The 27,692-nt window shown below is 52.4% G+C and overlaps 5 protein-coding genes across 5 annotated transcripts; 2 read left to right on the top strand and 3 right to left on the bottom strand.

Annotated features, from left to right (window-relative positions):
- Positions 1-2,950: 2,950 nt before the first annotated feature.
- On the top strand, positions 2,951-5,634 carry COCSUDRAFT_53559 (hypothetical protein). Its single transcript, XM_005647766.1, has 4 exons — positions 2,951-3,086; positions 3,616-3,769; positions 4,166-4,267; positions 4,679-5,634. The coding sequence occupies exons 1-4, from the start codon at positions 2,964-2,966 to the stop codon at positions 4,831-4,833; spliced, it is 534 nt and encodes a 177-aa protein (XP_005647823.1). The 5' UTR covers positions 2,951-2,963; the 3' UTR covers positions 4,834-5,634.
- Positions 5,635-6,447: 813 nt separating this feature from the next.
- Positions 6,448-8,419, bottom strand: COCSUDRAFT_63635 (flavo protein; the record flags this gene model as incomplete). Its single annotated transcript, XM_005647767.1, has 5 exons — positions 6,448-6,612; positions 7,329-7,400; positions 7,674-7,803; positions 8,063-8,223; positions 8,315-8,419. 5 exons carry the CDS (start codon positions 8,417-8,419, stop codon positions 6,448-6,450), a joined length of 633 nt encoding a protein of 210 aa, XP_005647824.1.
- Positions 8,420-9,813: 1,394 nt separating this feature from the next.
- Positions 9,814-11,823, bottom strand: COCSUDRAFT_63636 (flavo protein; the record flags this gene model as incomplete). The annotated part of the gene is made up of 5 exons (XM_005647768.1): positions 9,814-9,978; positions 10,270-10,343; positions 10,589-10,691; positions 11,463-11,633; positions 11,719-11,823. The coding sequence occupies 5 exons, from the start codon at positions 11,821-11,823 to the stop codon at positions 9,814-9,816; spliced, it is 618 nt and encodes a 205-aa protein (XP_005647825.1).
- Positions 11,824-12,692: 869 nt separating this feature from the next.
- Positions 12,693-14,535, top strand: COCSUDRAFT_63637 (hypothetical protein; the record flags this gene model as incomplete). The annotated part of the gene is made up of 6 exons (XM_005647769.1): positions 12,693-12,779; positions 13,377-13,526; positions 13,751-13,812; positions 13,949-13,985; positions 14,159-14,214; positions 14,478-14,535. The coding sequence occupies 6 exons, from the start codon at positions 12,693-12,695 to the stop codon at positions 14,533-14,535; spliced, it is 450 nt and encodes a 149-aa protein (XP_005647826.1).
- Positions 14,536-17,394: 2,859 nt separating this feature from the next.
- On the bottom strand, positions 17,395-19,320 carry COCSUDRAFT_15713 (hypothetical protein; the record flags this gene model as incomplete). The annotated part of the gene is made up of 4 exons (XM_005647770.1): positions 17,395-17,622; positions 18,121-18,266; positions 18,557-18,676; positions 19,089-19,320. Coding segments are annotated over 4 exons (726 nt in total), but the record flags the coding sequence as incomplete, so codon positions are not given.
- Between the last annotated feature and the right edge of the window lie 8,372 nt (positions 19,321-27,692).

Below are 27,692 nucleotides of genomic sequence, written 5' to 3' on the forward strand. Positions count from 1 at the left end.
GCTCATGACTATGTCTCGTCGTCAGTAATTTCTGCAACTGATTCTCTGGCATATTGGCTTTGGACGCTATTGTGTATCAGGTGCGAATGCTTGGTAACATTAGAAGTTTATTCAGGCATTAAATCGGGTCAAAGAACCATATCTGCAGAGTGCCCTGGCCTACAATTGAGGTCCCAATCGTACAGACATCGGGCACACACTCGACAAAGAAGCATTCAGTAATATATTTTGAGATCGTTATGACTTGAAGCTATTCTAGAGAGCGACTGAGGAGCAAGTAGGGCATGTGAGGAGAGCATCACACTGTACCATATTACAAGATGCATCGCAAGCCTTTCAACGATGAGCTTGATTCAGCACGATACTGTGTTACCAGTGCGAGACAGATATTTTGTGTCCTTGCAGGACGATCAGCAGCGGCGTTGCCATGCCTGGCTGCAGAGCAGCAGCATTGCTGCAGGTGCTCGCCATCCTGCTCTTGTCACAGGGGGCCCTCCGAGCCTTGGCAAAGGATCCAGCACCGGCAGAAAAGCAGGAAGCCACAGGCATCCCTGCCAAGAATGTGGATTGGGACCCGATCACCAAGCTCCTTGCTTGGATTCAGCAGAATGATGGGCAGGTGAGAGCCACCGGTCTGCCAAAGGAATGCAGCATTTCTGCATGCATCTCAGCATGGCTGGTCTCATGTGAGCATTCCTTCAGGCAGACCTAAACCATGCACTCAAACCATGCACCACATCAGCGACAGGTCAGCACTTGATCACAGAGACTTGAAGAGGCTCTGTCCGCAGATACACCTAAAGTAATTCCCAGGCCTCACTGTTTTTTCGACCGGCACCAGAATATCAATATGAAGCCTGAGTTAATGACTCCCAGGTTAAAACAGGACTTCACCTAACTTTTCCTGAAGTACATGCATGACATGGGCATGCATGTCAGGTGGATCTGGAGGTCGGAGCAGTTTCAGAGTCGGGGCTCAGGGGGACGAAAGCGATGAGGGACATGAAGAAGTACCAGGTGGCGGTCAAGCTGAAGAACTTCATGGCTGTGCCTCTGGGGGAGTGGAACAAGAGCTCAGAGGTGCGCTTGAAGAAAACTGTCCCACTTCATGCAACTCAGAGAGTACAAGCCTGACATGATTGAGTATGCATCGATCTTCTTTCATCGTGCATGGTCAGCAGGAGGAGCCCTGACACAGAACGTCAGGACGCCATGCTTAGTAACAGACAGATTAGGATTAAACAGCACCTCGCTCCTGTTGACATGATTCAACAAGGGCCCAGTCGTTCAAGTCAACAAAAGATAGTGTCATTGCTCTCAGACTTGACTTAGCAGCAACTCTGTGCATGCTTTTCTGGCATTCCAGCATGCCGCAGAATTCCGTGCATACGAAGGCAACACGACACAGGGAAACACTGCTTAAGTTGGTGCTATCTGAATGACATGATTCTCATGCAGGAGAACGCGCTGGTACTGCTGCAAAAGCGGTTCAGGAACCCGGATTGGGACACAGTCATGGGGACGTACTGGGAGAGCCTGCCGCAGAGGGGGTCAGTCATTACCAAGGAGACCTTTCCTCCAACCAAGCTCGGCTTGCTGCAAGACCCCTTCATGGTGAACACCCCTCTCCTTCTAGCCCAGCAAGGCACACAATTATCTATCAACCTGCAAAAATGCAAAGTGGTGATTTATGCTTGGGGATGTGAATTAGCATGTCTGACAAGCTGAGGCAGAATAGGATGACAAGCCATGCATGTGTTGTCCAAAGAGACATGTCTCTGATATTCTGGTACCTCAATAGCTTTGCCACAACACATGCAGCGGCCCAATACCAGATACGCACCAGAAAGTGTTCCTTTCCAGCATTGCATGAGCTGATGTCCTCCCTAAGCTGTCCTCTCAATGGCGTGCCTGCTGTCAGATGCTATGTTTCCAGGTCTAAAAGGACATCTTTCACCAGAAATGCGCGTATCAAAATGACTAAACAGTTACGTGTGATACACGTGCGCAGGGGGCGTTTGTGCGGGTGCATCAAGACTTCACACGAAACGTGCTCCGCGGCGCAAAGCCGCATGTGGTCAAGGATGTGCGCGCACACCTCGGTCGAGACATCTCCCTTGAAGACTTCAAATACTGGACCGCCCTGGTGCGCTACTCTACCTCCTCTCAAGGCATCTACAAGTGGCGCCCAAAATCACTGCGAGGTCAATCAACAAATATACTCCATTGGTCGAACTTGTCTGCCGTTGTGCCTCTGCTGCTCACTTTCTTCCTGTTTCCTTGTTGTGGCATGACGCTGTGAAGGTTGCACATCCACTCCAGCGGTCTTGTGAACCTGCAGGGTTTGATGATATAGACCTACATTATCCGGCTCAGTAAGCCTCAAGGTCTCTCAATTCCCAGGCAGCTTTAATAAAAGCATAGAGAACCTTTTGTTCTCTGGTTTAGTTCTCTGGTATGTGCAACCAGTTGACCTCTAGATATGCTTCAGGAGGCAGTGTGACAGTGATGTTGTGAGCGGTCACGCAAACATTGCCCGAGCAGAATCGAGCAGCAATAGAGTGGCAGCAGTATGTTCTTGGCCATCTCATCGGCTGCACAGCATGCGTGCATGCATGCGTTACGATGAACATGTAGTATTGTGCGCGCAGGTGGCGTCCTACGCATTCACATTCCCAGACGAAAACAACCCAGAGATGCAGGTCTGTCCCCACCAATTTTCTTGAAATGCCCTCTACAGCACACACGGTAGAGGGCTTACCCAGAATCAGAATAGTTTGATAAACCATTAGTGGTTTACAGTATCAATTCTATGCAAAATGTGACGGGGCGCCCTACTAGCTCATCTGAGGCCCTGGAATTTGTACTTGGCCCATTGCCTTCTATTACAAAGCTTTTGCCCTTTCAGTCAGCACCCCTGAATATTCAGCATGTCACTTCTTGTGCCCTTGCAGATTCGGGTGATGCTGCCGCTGATGGATCTGATAAATCATGGGAATGCGGGGGAAGCCAACCTGAAGCTGTTCAGGGATGACAAGGGTGACTACATCGCATACGCCACGCGCGACATCAAGAAGGGCGAGGAGGTGACTCACCCCTGTTTACCCGATTTGTCATCTACTTACACATGGAAGCTCGCTCATGTCACTGAGGCTGCAAGCGCTGTCATGCTCCTTTGGAAGCCATGCGTTTGTATCCAATGCCTCTCTGCTGTGATGAGAAGGTTTCAAAATCATGCTGTGAAGCAGCAACCTCAGCAGCAACCTTCGGTCGGCAGCGCTGTGGCTCATGTGCAAGGCTACCGTCATGCAGTGCTTCTGCGATTTTCACTGTTGCAGGAAAGCAGAACTCACTGTCCACCTCAGCGCATGCACCATCCTTTTGCATGCATGCTTGTATCCTCTCGGCGTGGATGCTTGACCTTGCGGCTACCTTCATTTTGAACTTTAATTCGCCATGCTGTGCTCCGCAGCTGCACACATACAACAACAGCTTCATGAATGTTCCATCTCATAATCTTGCCCTATCAGCATGCTTGCTTGCCGTTCGGGCTACTTCACGCTCATTAAATTTGAATCTGAATTTGAATTTGAAAGTTGATGCTGTGCTGCGCAGCTGCTGCACACCTACAACAGCGGCTGCGAGCGCAATGACCATTCGCTCTTCCACTACGGCTTCGTGCAGGACCTCCCAGAGCCCAGACTATGCGCGCAGGACCTGCCCGACGGCAACCTCTACGATGACTCCTCCCACAGCGAGGCTGACTACGGTGAGCTGTCTTTGGTCTTCTGCCATTCATGCATGTGACGGCCGCAGATTTTTGGGAGTTGAGTGTTGGGCAGGGAAAGAAGTGCCTGCAGCCTGGTGTGTAACAATGCTGAGTTACTCTGCAATGGACATCTGAATCAAGAAAATGGGTAGGGTGCTTGTTATGAGGCGGGCAAGTGCGGGGCCTGTGGGAAGCTTGCAGGAAAAGTTTTGACAATCTCAATTGACTCGTTGGTTGATCGTTGCTCATTACAAAAACTGTTTCGCAGCAGTCAGATATCAAGGGGGCTGCATTGTCCATGGTGGGAGAATGTTTAAGGGTTTTAGGAATTCAAATTCAAATTCAAACTCAAACTCAAACTCAAATTCAAACTCAAGGAGCTGCGCTGGTGTGTAGATGCGGGCGGGTCGCTGGTGAGTGAGGATGAGGTGCAGAGGCTGAGCGCCATCCTCGCGGCGTTCCCATCCACAGAGGCAGAAGACGACCGCCTGCTGCAAGGTCGGCTAGCTTCTTTTCCTGCTGCAAAACTGAGTTTTAACTGCCATTGGCACTCCTGTGGTCCCTCTTTGACCGTTGCACAGTGTCTACGAGCTACCTGCTCCTGATTGGTCCATGCCCTAATATTGTCTTGCAAATGTTACTGCATCAGTAATTGAAGATCGCTCACATGAGCTGGATTAGGCCTCGTCAGAATAAATTGACAGAGTGCTGCATTTTTCTCTGGGGCACAATCTGCTGTTTGGGCAATTCACAGCCGGTATGGCTGTACATGACCAGCGCAGCTGGAATGCATGAGGGCCGATGTACAGTCAGCAAGGGGCCCCGCAACGTGGGAGTTCTGCATCCGGGTAATCCTCTCGTCTAAGGGTTGAGATAAGGGCGTCTGACAGCACATGCCTGCGTGCGCAGGGGGCAGCTGGCTTGACAGGCTGCTGGGCAGGAAGCCCGTGACAGATGAGGTGGAGCGGTTATTCGTGCAGTACCGGGCGCTGCGCAAAAAGACACTGCGACTCACCATCGACAAGCTGCGGGCCAACCTGGCAGCCAGCAAGGCGGAGCTGTGACTAATTTGGGCTTTGCATGCATGCATGGATGCATGCGTGCCTGTCCTGGCACGCTGACCTGGCTGCCAGCAAAGCAGTGCTGTGATGACTCATTCGGGCTAAGCATGCATGCGCGCCTGTTCTGGCGCGCTCACCTTGCTGCATGCCGACAGCTGGCAGCTTGTGACACAGCCTTTGACCATGGTGCACAGATACACAGTGATTCAATCTGCATGGTCCAAGATGATGCTGACAGGCAAATTTGGTTGGACCCTTGTGTCAGTTGGGGACTATAGCAAACGAACTCAGCTTCAACGATAGTCAGTCTGACAGGCTGACATAGGGTGCTCAAGTTTGATTTGATGCTGATAAATTGAGACCGCCAAAAGTTGGTGCCTCAGCAACTGTCGACCTCACCGTAGAAATAGTTACATCTCACTTAGTGTAGAGCTGTAGAGTTTGTCCTTTTTAATCAGCGCTCCATCAAACTCTGAATAATCACACCAACTTATGAATGAAATTCATCAGCAGAGACCCTGCTCATCATTGGTGGACAGTCTGTGCACAGGCATTTCATGCCATCAAGCTTCACCATTGATGTTGTTCTTTGAAGTACCATCCAGTTGATGAATCTCCAATGATGCAGAAGCCAGCTGACTTTTCAGACTTTGCAGCAATTGCATGTAAATGTGAAATGAGTGCGTCAACCCTTGACAAGCCCCTGATCCTTTTCACATAATCCTGCTGCAAGACAAGATTGTCCCAGGCAAGACCATCGTAAGCACCTCACGATGGGCGCAAGGTGTAATTCATTAGATCTTTATCCTGCAACACCGGCACAAACTGTTGACAAGCTTTTTAATCAAACCGTTTCCTCAGGCAAATCTTTGTCCAATTTTTTTCTAAAGCCAAACCATCATTAAAATTCCTATGCATCCTGCAACACATGCACCAGCCTGGCACTGCCAGGATCCTGACATTCAGCTCTTAAAAATGCTCCACTCCGCGGGCTGCAATCGATATCAATACTAGCAGAACAGCAGCACATGTGCACATGATGCCGGGGCACAACATACATGCGCCAAAGTCATTCTGCTGCATGTGAAGAACCTCCCATCCAAATACTGTAGTCCTCAGTCGCTCGCAATGTGCAAGATCCAGATGTAGTGATCCATGCAAGCTGACTGAGCAGGCTGTCAGGAAACATGATATTTTCCCCTGCCAATGGCTGATGTGTCTTAGCCAGAAAAGGCGGTTGTCAAAATCAGGCTCAATGAACTAATTCATAATGCTACACAGAGTGATTCACTGATCAAGCGCAAGTTTGCAACCAGGGCAATGCATGCACAGTTGGGTCATGGGAACGCTGCAAGAACCGCTTAGCGCACACAGCCACCAAAAAATTGCTCCAGTATTTGAGAACGTACGATGCTTTTGCAGTGCTTTGCAAGAAACAATTCTGAATCACCTTTTCTAAAAAAAATAGTCATCACACACCCCCGCCAGCTATTTCTGCAGATGGAAAGCAATCTGCTCCCTCGCACTGACTTGCAGCTGACAGGCGCAATGAAAATACACTGTCTATAATCCTTGATGTGCTGTTTGCTTGATATCACTTCTCCGAAACCGAGCTACTCAAGGCCTTTTTATGTGTATGTCAAAGCCTGTGTCTCCCTCCTGTTCAAGCCCGGGTTGCAGCTGCAGGTCCGGAATTGTGTAATCGCCATAATTCTGCTTGCGGTAAGGAATGGGTTCTGTGGTGTCCAGGGTCAACAGCCGCTCCTTCATGGCTGCCTGGATCTGCACACACCAAAAGAGACGCACTTAGATTGGAGAAACTCAGAGCCAATGTACCGGCGCTGAAGAGCAACAAAATAGGTCCACATGAGAGAAGATCAGGTCACAAAAACTTGTGGCTGCAAGTTGCACGTGAAGACACTCAGATATGATAATGGCAGCTAATATAAAAAGGTGCAGCTTTTGGGTGCAAGAGACATATGCAGACTTCCATTCCCATGTGACCCTTTGCATATAATAACACCCATGACAAAGATCCAGTCCTAACTGGCCAGGAAAGGAGAAGTTGCGCAGAAAATATGCGCACTTCTGAAAAGCGCTCTTCATCAATTGATCCCGGCAAACTGCTGTACGTTACCAAGGGAGGCAGGACATCGAATCCTGCAAGCAATATTCGCAGCCATGTCAGCATTATTGATTATTATTACTAGCTCCTCCTGCAAGAGGCAAGGTGCGTGTGCATTTAAGCTGCAGGGTCAATGCTGACATCCCCCTTGGTGCACTCGCCAGATCCATGCGAGACCAATCAATCCCAGGCAAGGTTCACAGTATTTACACCGGCCCCGCCAGCCGGGGCAACCGCCGTGTCAGCATAGCCTATGATGCGAGGTTGCATGGGGTCCTGAGTGCGCAGGTGTAAAGAGCAGTGGTGCGGGCGAATGCAGCGTTTGACAGAATCAGCACTCGCCTATGTAGAAGAGGATGCCATGGTTGATCACCCACAGAACATCATCCATCGGTCCGTTGATGCCACGCGCACTGAAGTGTGCAGCCGTCCCTCCAGCCGTCACCTGACAGCACACCAGTACTCAGATGTCTTAGTTGATGAAGACCAATCATCTCTGAACACGATGAGCTTACACTACAGTACAAACAAGTGGTGCTGCAACATGCTTTGTTATTGGAATGTTACATGGCATGCGCAGTCTATCTTGCAAGGTGTGTCAGGAGTCAGGCATGGCCTGTAAGTGCAATATCTGCCCTCCAGAACTGCGCAGTTATGGACTGCAGTCGATGCCATGCATTCAAGTCAAAAGAGGCAAGATTCAAGCAAGACCCCTCACCATGCACATGGCTCGCTTTCCCGCCAAGGTGCCATCGCCAAACTTGTCAAAATGGCGCGTCGGCGTTCTTTCACCCACAAAATAAGCGAAGCCCGCAGCATACACCCGGTCAACCCAGCCTGCGCCACCCCTCTCACACAATCAGCAACCAACTCGCAGATGGCTGTAAGGCTCAAAGCTGATGTACAGCTCATTGATCTAAAATAGGGGTTCCTGAGACTGCATGAAGAATACTGTTGTACCAACCTTTCAAGATTGCTGGCATACCGTACCACCTGCAAGGGCATTCATGTCGTGAATAATCCGTTGTTCGCTCGATAACGATACCGCGAGGCCCAGGAAGCTCAACTCACCATAGCGGGAAGTGAAAAATAAGCACGTCTGCCCACCGCAGCTTCTCTTGTTCTGCGATCACGTCCGGTGTGAGGGTTCCGTTCTTCATACAGCGCAGAGATTCGCTGCCAATATTGAGGCGCTCTTCCTGATTGCACTCTAGAAAATCATTCACATCCACGACAGCTTTCCAGTTCATTGCGTAGAGGTCCGACACCTGCACCATCGGCGATGCCATAAACCCCCTACGTGAACCTAGGTGATACTTGAGAAGGTCATTGCTTCTAAACAAGACCCTAAACACGCACCTTGACCTCATGTCCTGCGCCTTCTAGCACCTCCACAGCATATCTTGCCAGCGATGCGTTCAGGGACTGAGGCTCTGGGTGCGCCAGTACAACAAAGACTTTCATCTTCGGCTAGTGCAGCACGACGGATTCTGCACCTCGCAAACCAGTGCACCACGAATAAGACAATATTGAGTGGTGGCCAGGCGCTATTTATCCAAGCAAAATTTGACCTTATTGCGTAAAATAACGATGTTCCCGTGCTGCGCACGTGCGCAGCATGAGATGGAGCATCTTTCAGTGGGTTCGAGCTGCCCACTCCAACAGGACTCTCTTAAATACATTCAAGGTCGCCTAGTGCTTGCCGCCATGGAGCCCACCACGCACTCAGGAATCGTGCTTGCATGCAAATTGTATGAAAATGCATGCATGCACCGGTGTTCGGCCGCCGGCGTTCGTGACGGCCACTGCAGCTATAGCTAGCTAGTACTGTACACTGGTGGCACTATCAGAGTAGGATAGCACGGCGTTGCACTGGCCGGCTCGGTCCGCGGTATTGCAGCCTCCAGAGTGCAACGTTGGTTAGACTTTTGCAAGTAAGGTACGTCTAAGTGATTTTTGAAGCACTGTGGCATCAGGATATCACATAGCTCTTCACCTCAGCTGAGTGACCTTCGAATTACATTCAGAAGCCTGAAGGCAAGGTTACAAGGCCAGGATGCATCATATGACTCATTATTTCAAGGTCCGGTGTAGGCCATGGCCAAGAGTCACTGACTTTAGTGGCACTAGTATACGGTATACTACGTAGGCGGAAATCGGGGTCTACTAAGTAGGTCAGACTACTGGTATTTTCCTTCAACACGGGATCCATTCAATGTGCCAAGTGCTCTAAATAATACCTTTCAAGTACATGCATCCCGACAAGAAACGGCTGTCCTACACTATCCAGCTGCACACAGATACTTGCAAGCCTTGTCCAAGATGGCAGTCATACTTGCAGCCAGCTCCTCACATGGATCACAGCTACAAGCTGCAATGTGAACAGTGATACTGCAACAACATGGGAACATGATGCTGAAAAACCCACAAGTGGGCCCCAAATCTTTTAAACAATTCTCCATGTCATCTAGCACCGGTGCCTGCCAATGCGCAAGGTACCTTCCAATGCGCAAGGTGCCAAAGCAATCCATCTTTCAACACCAAGCACTACTGAGTGCCAGGGGGTCAGTGCCAGACTGAAGACCATTAACACTTCACAAATGAATTCACCACTGCAGTGGGCCCCTAAGAAGCGGCTTCAATACTGTAATAAATGAGACGCACAGGCAGTGCTCAAAAATCTAATAGACGATAAGTTGTTAGTTCATCCTACAGACAGTCACGCTTAGAGAGCAGTTCTGTCATCGTCGGTACAGCCACCAGTCAGCAGCTGAAGCACAGGTCTGCTGCCTGGCCGGAAAAAAATGGAATTTGCCGGACTGCTCTAATACCCAATCCACTGGAGATTCCCCAGCAGATCATGACTTGATGACGTGCATGTTGAAGCCTGTCTCTCCCTGCTGTTCGAGGCCGGGCTTGAGCTCAAGGTCGGGCATTGTGTAGTCGCCATGATTTTGCTTCCGGTAGGCGATGGGTTCGGTTGTGTCCAGGCTTAAGAGCCGCTCCTTCATGGCTGCCTGAATCTGTACGCCAGCAAAGGACCAGTCAGTTCCCAGAGACTCGCAGCTGTTTTGCAAGAACTTCAAGAGAGAGGCACAGAAGAGAAGATTACGTCCTAAACCTGTGGCTGCAGAATGCACATGAAGACCATACAGATCTATCATAGAGAGGCACAACAACTGCGTAAGGCGTGAATGCAAGATGCACACCTTGATCAGGTCATATGCCAAACGGAAGTGCAATCTGTGGTGGCAATATGAATAAGCAGAAAGTGCAAATGCTGTGTTATTGTCACTTGGATATGAGATGCGCACCTCCACAAAGCGCTTGTCATCGACTGCTCCTGGGAATGTGTGGTACAGCACAAAGGGCGGCAGGACATCATAGCCTGCAAAATAAATGAGCACTCTGTCACCTTTGTGTCATTTTTACCACCTTTGTGTCATTTTTACAAGCCCCACATGCAGAATGCCGACATACTGTGCTTGCTGCATTTGAGGCAAGCAGAAACCGCCATTGTCCTGCGAAACTTGACTCCCAGTCGCAAGGTCTCTATGCTTCTCAAGCATTTCAGCTGTCACAACTAGTTTTCAACAGTCAGAGTTCGAACAAAGCAGTGAGGTGATGGCGCACCTGGATAGTAAAGAATGCCGTGGTTGATCGGGAAGAGGAGGTCGTCTATGGGCCCTGCAATGCCTCGCGGGCTGTACTGGCTGGCCGGCGCTCCCACTGTCACCTATTTTGCGCAGGTCACACAACTCCTGATCACAATCATGTGCATCACGAGGCTTCCGGTGGTCGTCTTGTTAAGTGACTGCTGGATTCCTGGGGTGCGAGGATTAGCAGACTTTGAGGATTGCACAGCTGGTGTTGCAAGAAGCCAAAGCCAGGCCTGAGACAATCTTGGCTAAATCCGCTCAAGGGGAATTACTTGTTGCACATGCTAAATGTATGCATGCGCGCAGGAAGCTGAGGATCCAAGCGAGGTCTTCATTCTGCTGTGGACAGCCATGAGCGCCAGGCAAGCTATCCAGAATTGAGTGCAAAGTGCAGTCTCTCTTCAATTGTTAAGGGAACAGGGCATTAGGTTCTCACCATGCAGATGGCGCGCTTGCCAGCCATGGTGCCTTCGCCAAATCGATCATAATTACGAGTTGGCGTCCTCTCTCCCACCCAATACGCAAATCCAGCGGCGTACACTCGGTCGACCCAGCCTGTCCACAACATCTGTGCTAATTTAAGAAGACTTATTCGGTTTTGGTAGTTTGGCTTAAGGCCAGTGCCCAAAGCATTAATTTGCAGCCTGAATTTGAGAGAACACATTTCTGGGTACTTGAGGAAGTCAGTTCAACATGGTGGGCTTACCCTTCAGAATGGCTGGCATACCGTACCACCTGCAATGGGCATTCATGTAATCAAGATGCTGGACTTGTCTGATCGGCATGGTATCAATATCACAAGCTGCAAAAGCGACCTCTCACCATAACGGGAATTGCAAGATCAGCACGTCCGCCCATTTCATCTTTTCTTGCTCTGCGATCACGTCGGGCGTCTGGGTTCCGTTCTTGTAGGCGAGAAGAGACTCTTTGAAGATGTTGAGCCGCTCTTCGCTGTTGTGCTCTGTAAAGTCCTCTCCATCCAGGAAAGATTTGAACTTCATCGCATATAAATCCGACACCTGCGACAGAGTGATTACCTTACCATTCCCAAACAGACCTAGATCGTGAGGGACAACACCAGTTTATAAAGGGCTATTTCTGTACCTTGACTTCGTATCCTGCGGCTTCCAGGACCTCTACTGAATACTTAGCCATTGATGCGTTGAGCGAGCGAGGGTCTGGGTGCGCTAGCACGATGAAGACTTTCATATTCCTGGTCAAGCGCTTTGATTGCCGCACGAAGGCTTGCGCACAAGTCTGAGACAGCTTCCTACGAGGGTACAGGATTGCGACTCGAGCGTTGACGAGGTATTAAGTGAGTCTTTGCGCCCATCGAAGATTTATACGAAGCGGACCACGTGCTTTACGAGAGCTTTACGGAGCATGACGACAAGGCAAGATGAGGATGTGATGTGAAATTTTCAAACGATTTTCAACAGATGACAATAGTATCTGGAGTCATAAGAGTCTATGGTTGAACAGCATTCCTAAAAAACTCCCAAGTCAGGTAGTACCCACCGTGCATGTCAAGCAAGCTTAAGGCAGCAACGAAGTGTCCATGAACATTTTGAAACAAGAGTGCTGTCAAAGCAGCACTGTCTGTCTCCAGTGGACAGATGTAAAGGTGCCACTCGTGCAATCTGATCTGTCTATCATGGCATTAAAAGGAGGCTCCAAGAAACGTGCATGGCCTGGAAGCTAAAGCTGTGTTCTTCTCGGGTGCTCATCACTCAGCGCTGCATCTTGCCACTGCCAGTGTGACAGCTTGTGCTGATCTAGGTGGCTCTCCAAGCCTGTAAGGTCTGAGATGCGGCCTGCGGGGCAGCTGGTTTGCCAGGCTTGCATGTGCAGGCTGCAAGACATGATCCGGGGAAGTCCCGGATTTCTCACTTTGATAGGTTTCGGCCAGTCAGCAGGTGGGATGAGAATGCATTCGCCCGTGCCTGTCGTGGCTCCCTCTAATCGAGGGGAAGGGGCACGGGCAGACTCGAGTCTCGCCCAAAATTAGAAGGACGGCAGAAGTCGCTCCACAAGTTATCTCGGCTGTCAACAATCCTTCTTCCCAGAAGAAACTCAAGATGGCCGCCTTCAAGATCGCTATCCTCTTCGCAGCCCTCCTGGGTGTCGCCACGGCAAGCCGTCTGGAGCTCAATGGCTTGACTCAGGTAAGGGATCAAGCTCAGCAGAAGAGGATCTACCACCACCTCTCGATCGCAATGAGGATCACTAAAAGATTGCTGTAGTCTTTGGAAGACCATATGCTGATAGCTCTATCAGGTCTCACAGATCCATTCGTGCGATCAGAGCCCGACGATTGCCATGGCACCGTTCTCCTGATATTCTTTTAGGTTTTACGTGATGGAAGCATCATTGATCAAAGGATCTCCAACAGAAGCTGGATTGGAAGTCTTGCGTGATATATAGTTTCAACTGCGTATGCAATGTGTAGGGCAGGCATGCGGGATGAAGCTTTTGTGAGAGGACCAATTTGCTAGAAGATTCATTTGTAAAAGGTGAACCACGAGATAGAAATCCTTTATGTGTGTTTGAAATCATGCCGGTTAGGACCTGATGGCAGTTCTTTTGGGAATTTGAGGAAAATGCACACCACGGCATCCGGACTGATCGAAAAGGTCGGGCGCAAAGAGGATCCCAACTATTACACCAGCGAGTCAAAAGTCAAATAGATGAATTTGACAGTGTATGCGAAGATGAGCATCGCTGGACGAGTTGCCTTCTGACGGCACGGCGTGGTGCTCCAGGTCCTGCAGGAGGTGGGCGAAGAGGTCGAGGGCTACATGTCCGGATTCCTGAACAAGGACCGCCCCGACAAGGACGCCGACATCGTCATCCTCACCAAGTTCATCGTGACACCCGACAAGGCTGTCGACTTTGTTGAGGCCGTCAAGAAGGTGTGCAACTCTCTCCTTAATGCGGCGTCTTATGAATGCCGGGCAAATGCTGCAACATGTGCCTTGTGTTCGCACACGTCTGTTTAATCAGCCTGTGCCATGTGCAGCTTGCTACACGTCTGCCATTGCTCCTGAAAAGCCGACATCTGTTGACCCATTCAATATTCAAGTCATGCATACCCCTGCCCACCATGATGGCTTGAAGGATATTCTGATGGTGACAGGTCAAGGACGCAGCCCTGAAGATTGACGGCACTGAAATCTATGCTCTGTCAAAGACCAAGACGTGAGCACTCTGCCCCTGTCCTGTTGCATCAATTTGCCTTTAGCCGTTGTTACCTGTAAACCGTGTACACTACTCTGCCAGTCGTTTTCCCGCTTGTCCGAAAAGGCAGAACTTATTGAGTGTGTGCTGTGTGCAGTGACAACCTGACCTACTACTCATACGTGGCCTTCAAGGTACGGCGTACCATTTTCCTTCACACTGTAACTGGGTTTGAAACGCTTCCGTGATGTTTGGTCTTTAAGGGGGGACAGCCAGTTTGTAGGTATCAACATTCTGCCCTCTGGCCCAGTATCCGCTGATGATGTCATTTGTGGTGAAGTTGACCTGCTTCCTGGCATCCCCGCAGGACGTTGAGGCGCTCAAGGAACACATCAAGGGCGAGGCTGTGAAGAAGTTCATCGAGTGCGTGCCTACACCCACCCCATTCAAAACTGAGCAATTAATGCTGAAATCTTGAATGCCGTATGGCCTGTTTGCCTGCTGAAGAGTGGTCGTGCTTGCCTAAGACTAGTGCTTGCAGCACTCTGGCAGCCAGAGCTGTTGCTGCTGAGCTTTTTTTGTAAGATATCACCCCCTTTTTGACTTGTATCTGGCCGACCTTGACCCTGTTCTATTTATGGTAATGGTCAGCCATAGACTTACATGGGAAAGTGTGCTGCTTGCAGGTACACTGCCAAGGAGAGCATTGCCATCTTCACCACCCCGGTGTATGTGATCGAGTGAGCGGACAAGCTTGGTTCCTGATTGGCTGGAGCGTTGCTTCAGCCCACAGGCGGGCCTCTTGCGTTGAGTCAAGATACTGTACATGTTGGTACATCAAATGTAGATTCTGTTGTGGTCCTCTTCGCACAGGCAACTGGGAATGGTCTTGTAGATACAGCGTGCCAGTGTGAAGAAGGAATATGTCTTGGGCTCAAATGAGGCCATTGTAATTGTTGTACTCTTTCTGGCGTACGAAAGCTTGATCCACTTCTACTTAGCTCATTTGCAAGTTTCATGCACTTTAATTTCAACGAGAGGATCACAGTCGCTGCATCTTTGCAGTGAAATCCAGACATGCAATAAACTTCTTGCAAGCGCTTGCAAATGAGAAGATTTCTCATGCATCTCTTGAAGATACTCAGGATTTTGCTGCTCTGCAATACATTTACACATCGATGTTCTGTACAGTTGCGTGGCCACACGCATCCACAGACACAACTCCTCAAGTATGCCGAGCCCTTAACCTCAGAAGCTCACCACATGCATGGTGTGATACGAAGCACAATTGCTACAATCTCAAGATACAAGAGAGAAAATAGTCCTGCTCAGGGTAAGATACATGGTAAATATACAGGGCAGGACTGCTGGATTTGTACATGGACCTTCGCAGAAGACATAATGGCCTTCTGCAATATCTATTCTGCATAAAGCACACAAGCTGGTGCCCGGACAAGGCTACACTACAAAGCGTAGCGTCAAGTTTTATTCAGGACGTTTTTATACAAGCTACTGCTGTACAAGACTTCCTGTCTACGCAGCACCAAGGAATTGGAAGGGATATAAAGGCAGTTGCTGGAATGATGAAAGCTTGGGCACATGGCAGTGAGGTAAGACTGCAGCCACTTTGCATGTGCTGGCCTGCAACCACTCCTTGCACTTAGCTGCCTTCTGCCACATCTCGGACCCCTAACCTTTTGCAAAACTGCGGTGCACTTATTCTGTATGGCACCCTGGCCGCTTGGCCAAATAGCTATGCCTAGACCTCCCACCTAGGTGTTTTACCCCAGACCGCTGCACCCTTCTCCTAAGGTGTGTGCACGAATCTACCCCAGAGGATGCCTCCTTGCAACACACCCCCGCCACCCTGGGGAAAGGGTGTACTTCAGTGGTGAAAACTTGACGCCAGACAATCAACCTCAGATTTGAATCTGTCAGCATGGCAGGCGGCGCTTCTTGCAGCTGAGGGCTTTGCCCCGGAGTACCTCGCCATATTGGAGTGATCTAACGAAGGTAGCCGTCAAACGCCCAGAAATCAAAATCCGCATTCGAATCCGTCAGCGCGACAGGCTCTGGGTGAGATTCGAGGGCGGCCGTCAGACGCCAAGAATTTCAAATTCAAATTCGAATCTGTCAGCGTGACAGGCGGCGCTCCTCGTAGCGCTCCGGGTCGAGGGCGTTGCGAGCGCCGAGCAGCGCGGCACGAGCGGCCGCCGCGCCTCCCGACAGCGGCCCCACCAGAGCCTGCGCGCACATGCGGCTCACTCAGTAGTTCTGTCATCCAGAAGGTTACTCATCACGCATGTCCACCCAGACTCAACTCCCTTCTTTAGATCACCGAGAAAAAAGGCGACTCTTGCCTGGAACTTGTGGGGAGCGTCCCCCAGCAACCACCCACGAAAGTGTCAACTTCCATTGCAATGGACAATGCTCTAATAGCCGTGCGAATATGGCCCACAAATGTCAGCACAAAAGCGAACGTCTGCACGAGCCCAGGTAATTTCTGAGACATGAGAGGACACCTCTCTCGAGGCAATGAAGAGGGATCTGCACCTCTACAGATTTTTCCCTAATGGTCAGCAACAAGCAGATCAGCCAAGCCAAAATGCCCATTGCCATACGCACAAAGATCCATTTTTTACAAGATGAACTGAACTGCTCAGGCATTGAGGCATCATCTCGTGAAGGCACTAATATAGGGAGGAGGGAATCTGCACCTGGGGGGCAGCGCGGAGGGCGCGGCGGGTGTAGGCAGAGATGGAGTCGGGCCGGTGCAGGGGCGCCTTGAGAGCCGCAGCCGCCCCGCTGAAGCCGCGCTGCAACCTCTCGGCCGCCACCTGCCACAGCGCAGCAGCAGCATCTCAGGTGTCAGGGCTCTTGTTCTCACCATAAAATTCTCGAAAAGCGCAGCGCAGCAATGTGCAGTCTGGGATCAAATTCTTGCATTTGATGACACAGAAGAGCTCCCCAGCTGGCCATGGATGCATGCAGCTACACTCAGGCCTTGCCATGTAAAGATCCAATAGGTCTTCAGGGAATACGCACCATTGTGTGTGTGTGTGTGCAGACTTGCTGCTGCAATGCTGCCAGCCAAGGGGAACAGGGCAATGCCGCTGCAAAGGGCAACTTGTCCGCATGCTGCATTACTCCACACACCTACTGACCTTGACATAACACATATCGAGGGCGAAAGGGGCGCGCGCACCTTGAGGCCCTCGGATACGCCGGCCGGCTGATCGGAGCCAGAGTCGGAGGCGCCGCTGAGAGCAACCTGTACGCTCCCCAGCGCACTCGCACTCAGGCCCAGCATCTCCGCCAAAATCGCGCGCACCAGCCCTGCAAGCAGTGTCAGGTTCATCAATCCTACCTTGGAGGCCACATATTGTGTCTAAAAGGCTACAGGGCTAGGCTCCTCCAGAGCAAACATACAAATAGCACTGCCCTTCGACCAGAGAAGCTTCATAACAAAGCTGTGTTGATTGCACGTGCAAAGGCTAGAACAGCACACCCTGCATCAATGCACAGGTATCGGATGGGTTCTAGAGATAGGGGTGAGTCAGCTGAACGAAATCTACGTGCATTTCTGCAGTCGTTCTGAGGATGTCAGGCGTTTGAGGGAGCTGTTTTTGAGGGCAGGGGGAGAGAATTAGAATCCGCACCGGTGAGGGAGCGCTGAAGCTTCCGCGAGAGGGGCGGCGCGCCGTTGGGCCGGGGGGCAGCCCCCCCGTCGCGCCGCAGCTGCTCTGCTGGGATTGCTAGTAATGCGCCGGCCGCCGTCCCGACACGAACCAACGAACGGATCGGCGCGTAGCCTGTCAAAAACTTGTGCGCCTGCGCAATAACAGATAGGTCAGCTTAAATGTCACTTCATTACACCCTTTCAGAAGCCATTGGCTCAACCAGCCCAATAGGTGCCATTGCAGAGAGTGTTGAAAAACTATGACTGCAGCTCAATGCGCAGCAAGTCCATGGTCTCTCACAGATGGCGGTAATCTGCATGCTCTGCATCTGGCTGATCGAGCAGCAGTAACTTCCCGGGCTAGCTAGCTCTCTCATAGCTCCGGCAAAAAAGGGTTATACAACGTGCTACCCCAGCACCCGGGGGCTCTGTGTGATTCCCTGAGCACCAGAGTGACCTGCCAAATATGACGGCACCTGGTACGACGGAAAGGAGGCTTGGACTCCTGAGAAGTAGTCCTAGCCCCAAGGCGGGCCGTTGCTATTAAAAAGCACCCATTGTGCGCTCTGCTGTCCGTCCTCTTCCAGAAAAAACTGCTGAGTATATAAACAGACTCCTGCGGTCTCCGGTTAGGACATGCAGGGTCGCACCTGGTTGGTGGTGATATCCTTGAGCCAGTGGTCCCCGAGCGCTGAGCCGAGGGCGGCCCATCCGTGCGCGCCGCTCAGGCGCAGCGGAGGCAGCTGCAGCAGCACGTTGCCCCAGGGCGCCAGATTGAGCACCTGCGCGTATTTGACTGTCAGTCACAGCCTAACACCTTTTCATTATCCCACTACGGTGCAGGTTGTCAGGTAGGACAGCCTTGTTAGTGCATCTTGATTTGACTCAGAGTTATTTGCTGTTGGACGCTAAGTGTACGTCAATTTGCTGATGAAAGGTCACCGATCTCAGACTCAGCAATCTACTTGCAAGCCTGAAATCTACCCTTGCAGATGCATGCAGGCACGCGCGGAGCTGATTAGGAGAATGATTGTTCAAGAACCTCATACAGATGAAGAAGAGATGAGCATGTGCGAGTAAAAAAACAGCAGCGTGCCTCAGCCAGGTTGCCGGCCTTGAGGGAGGCGAGATCGAGGCGGCGTGGCCAGTAGTCCACCATCACACTGAAGCCCCACAGCTCAGCTCGCTGGAAAAACACCTCCTCGCCTGCGCGTAGCGCACAGCATGCTCTTTCAATTTCCTAATAAGCCAGTAAAGCTCATGGACAAACGCTCAATCACCAAGCAGTGAATGAACACGTCCTCGTTTGCACGTGGCAACAGCATGCGCTCTTTCAGTCTTCTAAAAACTAGTAACGCACATGAAGAGAAGCTTGGTCACCAAGCGGTGAGACACCCTCTGTACGTGCAGGTGACTATGGTGCTGCTTGGAGAACAGCTTTTAGCATTGATTTAAATAACTGCTGGGAAGTAGGTGACTGCCATCATCAACGTGGGCTGCAGACGATTCAGGAAAGTCTCTGAACAATGCATGCCAAGGCAGCACAGCTTCAATCTGACAATACGCAGATACAGCAAGAAAAACCCGGCGTGCTGGGTGGCAAAGGAGGGAACGCCACCTGCGGGGTCGTCCTCGTCAGCGGCGCTGTCATCGGCGGCCTCGTCGTCCTCGTCAGCCCAGTTGATCAGCTCCCCGTCGCCCTCGTCGGGGTTTTGGGGGGCAAAGAAACCCTGCAGGAACTCCACCACCGCCTGGTCAATGCGCAGCCGCAGCGGCAGTACCGCCGCCCCAAGCCGCAGCTCCTCTCCTCCCTCCTCGCCACCCGGCCGCACCGCCTCCAATTCCACCTGAGGGCCACCCACGCTCTCATTGTCAGGACAAAGTGGTCAGCAAGAAGGTACTGTAGTGCTTAAACTAAGACCCCCACCTTTTCAAAACTCAGTTATCGAATAAGTTCTGGCAGGGCTTTCCCGCACGCTCAAAAGCTTATATTTTGTGTTCCCGCAACCCCAATATTGGCCAACATTACTAGGAAAGTGATCTTCTGGGCTGCAATTTAGTTGTACTATGTTCCCACAGGCAACTTCGCGCACCCCCAAAACCCATACCCATTATCGAAGCATCCCGCAGGGTCAAAACCCAATTATCCTGGGGGTTTCAGTTTGAGCACTGCAGTATATGCTAGAGGAAGCTCTCATGGAACCACAACCTCCAACGTGGCGCAGAGGTGACAGGAGCAAAATGAAGTCCTGTGGATCAGCCTCATCACTGCCGACTTTCATAATTCCATGGAAGACAGCATCGCTTTGCCCAGCAGCACAGCACAGGTGGTGCAGCATGGTACAGATTTCGACCTTTAATTGATGACCGTACACCGACTATAATAATGTATGCAGCGCTCGCAAACAACAGGTCATGGGTATAAAGTACAGATGCAGCTACCCTCTGACACCAAGATGAGGGTTATGAACGGCTCAACAAGTCACGGTGGGTCAGTCGCCCAGTGGATGTGCCCCACCTGAAAGAGGCAGGCCTGGGCGTCGCGGGGCACGTGCGAGGTGGCGTGATACGCAAGTATTTTGCGCCATGCGGCCCCCCCTTCGGGGCGGGGGGCGCAGTCGCGCAGCTCGGCGTGGCGCACGCTCAGCGCGGTGCGGCGCACGTGGGGGGACCCGGCAGGGAACGCCTCAGCCTGGGCGCACAGGCCCTCCACCTCCACCTCCAGCCGCGGCCGCGCCAGCGGCTGCATCGGGTCGCCTGGTCCCCGCAAACACATGACACAGTGAGAAGCTACCACAAATAAACCGCGTTTCTAAGGTATAAATGGGGTGCCAAAGCATACCTACCACACGCAGTGCTGACCGGCAGAGGATTTCGGGAAAGATCTATCTGCTGGCTGCTGCATCAGGGACGAACATAATTTGCATACTTGTCGGCAAAATGCAAACGGAATCTCAATGCAGGCTGCGTAAGGCATTGCATTCTTGCAAGAAGGAACCGCATAAATTTCCTCCTGGTGCTGCGACCACCAAATCCATATTTAGCTGATCTGGAACACCACATCGGCAAAAGGCTATTGGATGATATTTCAGCACACATTCTTTTTGAAAACCCACACCGCCACCCTGTCATCTGATGTATTGCCCAGCACTTTGGAATGCAGAAAGGTGAAGAAACGCAGGCCGCACCGTCATTGTCGCCCGGGCTGCAGCACAGCTGCAGGAGCAGCTTGATGTCTCGCAGCACGAGCCTGGAGGCGGGCGCGGGATAATCCGGCGGCAGCGGCCCAATGGCGCCGCGGCCGAAGCCGCCGACGCCGGAGAAGCCGCCGGGCGGTCCCGGTGGGGGGACCGGCACATGGTCCGGCAGAATCTCGGGGGGTCCCATCGCAGTCCCATCTGGACCGTCCATGAACCTGCCAAGAGTATCATGCCCTTTGTGAGCTTTCTGACCGGACAACGTAATATGACGGAAGGAAAGCCATTTGTCGAGCTCTGTCAGCATTGGAACCCATTACAATGACGCCATCCCTGTGGAGCTATTGCCAGCAATGCCATCTTGGAATTTCTCCACCAAATACTGGCTCATTGGCTGGAACCAGCCCAGCCTCCATAAAAGCTTCTGAGCATTGCAAAAGCTCTACTAAACAATACCTTTGAAACAAGGTGACTAATAAAAGCGCCATTGAAAAAGCACAGACCTGCAAATCTTCATGCGTCACAAGGGCAATAACCCAGCTTGTCAGCAGGCTGGCGGAGCTGCAGACCTGAAGCACCAGTGCCCTGCGACACGCCTTACAAACGGAAGGCAGGCATGCACATGGTCTCCTTCTCAGCTACCTCGTTGCTTCACTCTGACATAGTTAACGGGTGTATATTTTTTCGGGTTGCAGCACTGAAGAGGGAACACCGCCGCACCAGTGGCCCCGTCTCCTCAGTGGATCGTAGTCTCACTGTACCATGATAATGGATTCTGTTGATTATATGTTTTCGCAACAATTTCAACATGAAAGACAGCCGCACCAGTGGCCCATCTCCTCAGTGGCGGCCGCGCCGCGCTCCGAGCTGCTGCCGCGCGGCCGGTCAAAGTGGTCGTCATACAGCGGCGGTGCCTCCCCCGAAAACCGCGCCAGAGTCGCCGCGCCCCGGCCCGGCTCCCTTCCCCTCCCCTCACCCCTACCGGCAACATACCCAAACTAAATAAAGTTTGGTGTTATTCTGATAACCTATCCTGCACCTGACAATCCCAGAGAGAATACAACTAGCCAGCGATGATGCACTAACATCTTCCATTCCTTGCAGCCCGCCTCAAAGAGCCCACAAAGCTCTCACAGCCGCGATGAATAATAACGCTGGTGCAGTGCCAATCAGGCATCCGCTCTACAGCACGAGCGGCACAAACACTCACAGAGATCACATTGCTGGCAACTTAATATATGAACAATAGCAGGGTGATGCGTGCCGGAACAGCACCTGAGCGGCCCTGCGCCGAGCTGGGCGTCTGGGAAGGTGATGGACAGGTCTGCGCCGCGCTCAAAGGCGTCCCCCAACTCCGGATTAAGCCAGCCGCCCTCCAGATACACTGAGGCAGCCGCCGACTCTTGCGCGCGTTCCCTCTGCGGCCTGTGCACACATCACATTTGTGTGACTCAGAGCGGACAGAATAATCTTGTCCACAGGACTCCATTGAGAGCAAACATCAAGAGGGGCTGCTGGTCCCATTGGCGTGTGTTTATGCACATTGTTTAAGCTGCCCGTCTACTCCGCAGATAGTCAATGGAGCCGGAAGTCAGAAATTTCTATGTGGATGGGATGTCCTATGACTACAGCTGAGAATTGAGAGGCAGAGTTTGCCTCATTCCCAATGGGTGCCCCACCTGTAGGCATCTTCTTTGACGCCCTCCATGACTCGGACGGGCGCGCCGCCGCCGCCGGCGGCCGGGGCGGAAGCGAGGGACCCCCCGCTGCCGGAGGGCCCCCCTGGCGGTGGCCGCCGGGATCCCCGCGCCCGGCGGCTACTGGCGGCGGCCGCCGGCGCATCGGCTTCGTCGGCAAATGCCGCCGCAATCTGCGCGCCAAGGGCGGACACCAGGCGGAAGGCTGGTGCCGTGAGCGTGGAATGCAGCCGCTCGTTGGAGACCTCGATCTCGAATGTGCCTGCCACAGTGGACACCCCTCAGCACTACACATAGCATCATATTGTGCTCATGATTCACACTAGCTTCAGCAGCAAACTCTCAGAGAATTCGTCCTCTGAGTCCCTGATAATTTTCTTTATACTCCCTGATAATTAGCTTGTGGGTTTTTCAAGGGACCAATCTCGCCTGGAGACTTGCCAAAACTGGAAAGAATAGAAACAAGCTGTCAACAAATTGTTGTCCTGCAACGCGTTTCCATCGTTGTACCGGGCCCTTTGGAATAGCTGGCGCAGCAGCTCTTTGAAGTGACCAGAGCTTGGCAGCATTTACTTCAACCAGCCTGGGTAAATCCATCAGGCATGGCCAGCCCCTTGCGTGCCTCAGGAGGATGAATGACAGCAAGGGCATCTAGGACAATAAGCAATTGCCTTCGCAAGGTTTGGCAGCATATTAATCTTCAGCAGGGCGCTAAGCAAATACAGCCACTGCAGTTGCCAGGGTTAAATAATTATAGGGTGGGGCGGACCGTCATCGCCGGTGGGGGGCCGCAGAGCGACGCGCAGGAGCGGCTCTGATGCAATGAGATGATAGCCTGCCCGCAGCAGGTGCGCGCCCGGCACGTCGGCCGCCGCGCCCGACTCCCACTCCCGGCCGCGAGCCGCCGCCTCCGCGCAGAACATGCTCGACGAGCGAAGTTCTATCGTCTGCATTAGCACAGAAGACGTCTTGGCTTGGCTGGTACAATGCAAATACACTACACACCATATGGGTTATATAGACTCAGTCGTACACATTTACAACACAAAGACCAACTTGTCCATTTTGGCTAAGTCCTCATTCGTCAGGTTCGCTCTGAGCATCTTCCAGGTCCCATAATCAAGCTGTTTAATTGCACATTGAACAGCTTGTGTATGGAAGCGTGGAGACTCTGAGAGTGGAACTTGACAAACGATGCTGATGTGCCTCAGCAATGAAACACAGACAGCCACCATGTGCATGCCTGTGGCCATATTGAAGCTAGAAACGGGCTCACCAGGGCGGGATCTGCAGGGCTGATGCGCGTGTGCAGGCCCCCGACCAGTAGAGCTGCCGCAATGTCGGGCCCAACTTCCTCCGTGGGGATCTCTGGAGGCTCGTATCTCAGTGCACAATCCTGCAAGACACTCCACATCTCACATTTGCCACCTATTTTATCTCCACCTCTTATATCTAAATGCACCGCTGCAGCTGCTCGCTGCTAGTGAATCGTCTAAAGCAGCAAACCAGCAAGTCACACATCCTTACTCCGCATGCAGGCACATTGAACGCATGGCCTGAACAGGTGAGTGCAGAAGCTTGTGATACGTCATAGCTTATGCGACCTTTATAAATGAACAGCTCAAAGAACCAAGCTCACCTGCAGGTGGACATCAAGGTCCAGGGGAGGGGGAGGCGGGGCCTCCGGCAGGTCGCCAGAGCAGGCGACGCTGAAAAAGTCCCCCAGCTGGCCGAGCCAGGGCAGTGTCAGATCCCCATCGGCCGCCGAGAATGTCGCGCCGCGCGCCGCCACGCTTGCTGCCGCCTCGATCAGCGGCTGCTGCTGCCGCAGCGCGAACGCGCTGCCCGCAGCCGTATCCCGGCCCGAGCTGCTTTCCTTGTCTGGCACCGCTGGCCTGCAGCACATCATGATGGCTTCTGAAGACGATAGAATGGTGTTTTAAGGTGTATTCCAAGCAGTGCCACTTGTTGGTACATGTACTGATCGGCAAGGGTGAGCAGCAGAGGCACCTTCGTCATGCCATTGCGACTCATTCGCTGCCAATCTCTTCATCTACCAAGACGTGCTACCAATTGATGAGTGCAGGCGAGCTGTGCGCAGGCTGCAACCCATGATAAGTCCTAGGTGAGATTACACAAGGCTGGTGTCCTTTGGTGTACTCCAAGCGGCACCGCTTGTTGGTCCACCAAAAGGTCGATAGCGTGGAGACAGCAGTGGCATCTTGATCACGCCAGTAATGCTCAACCACTACCGACCTTTTGGTGTACCAAGTTGTGCTGTTTATGGACCACTGTGAGCGGACTGTGCCCCGGCAATACAGGCACGAAAAAAAAAGCAGAAATCACCTTTGGACGTGGACAATTTCTAAGCAGGGGCTGGAACGGCTGCGGCCGGCTGCAGCGGAGGAGGGAACGTGCAGGAGACAGTCGTGACGCGGCCCCCCGCTGAGCGTGACACCCGACGTAGTGAGCGCGGCGGCCGACGCGTCTACGGACCCGCCGAGGCCCGTTACGGCAAATGCCCGTAGCTCCTGCACGTCCACCAGGAATGCGGCTGCGCTGCGCCGCGTCATGTCCACCTCCAAACCCTGCATATAAATAGAATTACCTCTACAGTGGCAAATATTGTCACAGCGGCCCACGTCCAGCATGCGATTGTGACACATCGCAGAGAGAGTATGACTGACTGCATCCCTCTTGACGACTGTGGTCGTCCTTCTAAACATCTCCTGAAAGAGGACTTGGGCAGATGCTTGCAACGGATGCCAGAGGATCTTATTGCAGGCACGAGTCCAGCCCTTTCATAGAGGAGAAAGAAGATGGACACAAGCAATTGCCAATCTGCAGGCATAGGCCACATTGCTGACAGGATCACCTTGCTGACATGACAAGATGAGCTGTAGCATGAGAGAGGGCTCAGCAAGCTGACCTGTGTGACATGCTGGAGGTTGCACTTTACGCCGGCTTCAACAAGGATGGCAGTCTGGGCGGCCGGGACCACCGCAGCTTCCCCGACGGTAGCAGCTGCCAGCTCGGCGGCAGCTGCCCGCCACCTCAGCACCGCGTCCGCCAGCTGCCACAGCCCCGCCAAGTCCGCCTGGCGCCAGATCACCAAACAGTCAGACCAGGCCAGGAAGAGAAAAAATGACAGTAGTGAAGGTGCAATGCTCCAGCAGATTCTCCGTCATCACAGGCCACTTTGAGAAGGCCAAACAGGACATTCAGATGGAACAGGACTGCAGATTGACAGCACAGGGAGCTGTGTCTTACCCGTGCAATGTCTGCCAGAACTTCAGGCGCCTGCAGCCGGATGCGCAGCGGCGATGATGCAATTGCGGCGTCTTGGAAATGGATCGTCTCGAGGCCCGCACCTGCAAATCAATTGTAAGGACTGAGGCCTGCGCCTAGAGGCTGACTCGAGGCTTGCACCTGGAGGATAGGGAATCCATTTTACGCCCCATCTAACTGGGTTCCGCAGAAAAATAAGCTACCTCCCAGTTCAAGGCACCCAAAACCTCCCTCAAAGATGACACGTATAGGAGAGTTGAGAAGGTCGATGACAACGTGACGCTGCAAGTCCACAGAGAAGCACCAAACGCATCTTTTTGAGCTGCAATTGGGAGGTACATGACCGGATGAGTCAGCACCTTTGCTGTCGCCGGCCTCGTTGGCATGGGCATGCACGCGCGCCCAGGTGCTGCCGATGAGCTGGGGCGAGGAGGCAACGCCGCCGGACCACCGCACCTCGGCTGTCACCGCCACCGGCTGCTGCTCTGATGGCGCCACCACGTCCACCACGCAGTTCGCCTTTGATTTCAACATCAAACTTTTAGTCAAGACGTTACAATATATTGTCTGAGCCTACTGCGCGTTCCTGTGTAGGGGTAGGAAATGCAGAGAAGGGCTTGCCAAATCATGCCGAAAGGTACTTGCCAAGAATGGCAGAAGGACCAGCAAAAGGTAGAAAGGATTCCCCAAAGGAAAACAAAGCGAGCAGCAACATGCTGTGTTGCCAAGGCTAGCTCACCTGCAGCGGCCCTTGAAGGACATTTGAGAAGCCAAAGTCGGTCGCGTAGGGACTGCCGACCAGATAGGCCTTGGCGCGGCCAATCTTGGCCTCCATCTCCCATACAGAGTCCCCACCGTTCCTGAGCTTCAACATTGGCACCTGCGCCCTCCCCTGCACACACACCCACACCTTTTGGTGAACACTGCTTCCAGAAGAGTGTACCCATCACAATAAAAGTATAAAAATTTGAGCACAGATGGTGTTTGGCAGCGTTTCCTGAGCCACCCACCAGGCACAGCAGAGATCAATCAGAAAGGAGGTTCCATAGAGCCTACATCACAACATTGACTATGCAAGTAAATGAGCTGAGTCAGCACGATGCCAAAGCAATTGTAACTATTAGAAGTCGATGAGTCACCTCGAGGGAGGGAACGCTGGAGAGCTCAGCCACGACATAGCTGTAGCCGTGGCAGACGGGAGCGTTGGGGAAATTCGGCGGCGGCGGCAGCAGAGCAACAGCGCACACCCTCGGCACTGTGCATGCCACGGTCAGGCCCCGGCCCCGGCCGCCGCCGCGCGCGTGGCCCTCCTCTCCCGCCTGGAACTCCTGTGGCAGTTGTGGTGAACTTTTACACGGACTTTCCTTTCTGATGACTGATGGGAGGAAGAATTGATTGGCAAAATGTCCACGACAGCTCGCTTGGACAATCCCACGACAGCATGGGCAAAGATGAAGCCTGCAAGGGAGGATCTTCAGCCTCGCATAGCATATCTTGAAAGCAGCAATTACTAATGTAGGAAGCTCTGACCCAGAAGAGATCAGAGCAGAGTCTAATGCGTAATCACTACTTCCAAGGGGCGCTATGTGAAGGTGAAGCCATCTGTATGTGCAGCATATCAAAGCAACCATCTCATGTACCGTACTCGACATCCGGATCTGTACGCACCCCATCAGTGGACTGTGACTCTCAAGTAAGAAAAGGCATGCTCACACCTGCAGGTCATCGAGGATGGCATCAAGCGCAGTCTCTGCATGGTACCTGGAATCATCTAACCCCCGGGACGGCATCCCACACCCAGCAGCCCTGCAAACCAATAATGTACCCTTTTTGAATACCATGAATCTGATTTACAAGTATCTACCTGCTGGTGTACCACCCGCACTAATATGAGACGGGCCATGCAGTATTCTGTCAAGGGCAAGGGTGGCATCAACAGTCCCTCAACGCTCTCCCAGCCAATGGATGCTCTGGACTGCCTGATCCGCTCTCTGCCATTATTTGGCGGCCATTATTTGCAGGTTACCTCAGCACATTAGA

The sequence above is a fragment of the Coccomyxa subellipsoidea genome, assembly GCF_000258705.1.
Source record: "Coccomyxa subellipsoidea C-169, whole genome shotgun sequence".
NCBI classification, from domain to species: Eukaryota; Viridiplantae; Chlorophyta; class Trebouxiophyceae; family Coccomyxaceae; genus Coccomyxa; species Coccomyxa subellipsoidea.

Bases quoted from the DNA above. Each gene is read 5' to 3' on its own strand.
- COCSUDRAFT_53559 (XM_005647766.1), top strand. From the start codon at position 2,964: ATGCTGCCGCTGATGGATCTGATAAATCATGGGAATGCGGGGGAAGCC. The intron at 3,087-3,615 runs GTGACTCACCCC...TGTGCTGCGCAG, and splicing joins ACATCAAGAAGGGCGAGGAG to CTGCTGCACACCTACAACAG. The intron at 4,268-4,678 runs GTCGGCTAGCTT...CTGCGTGCGCAG, and splicing joins AGACGACCGCCTGCTGCAAG to GGGGCAGCTGGCTTGACAGG.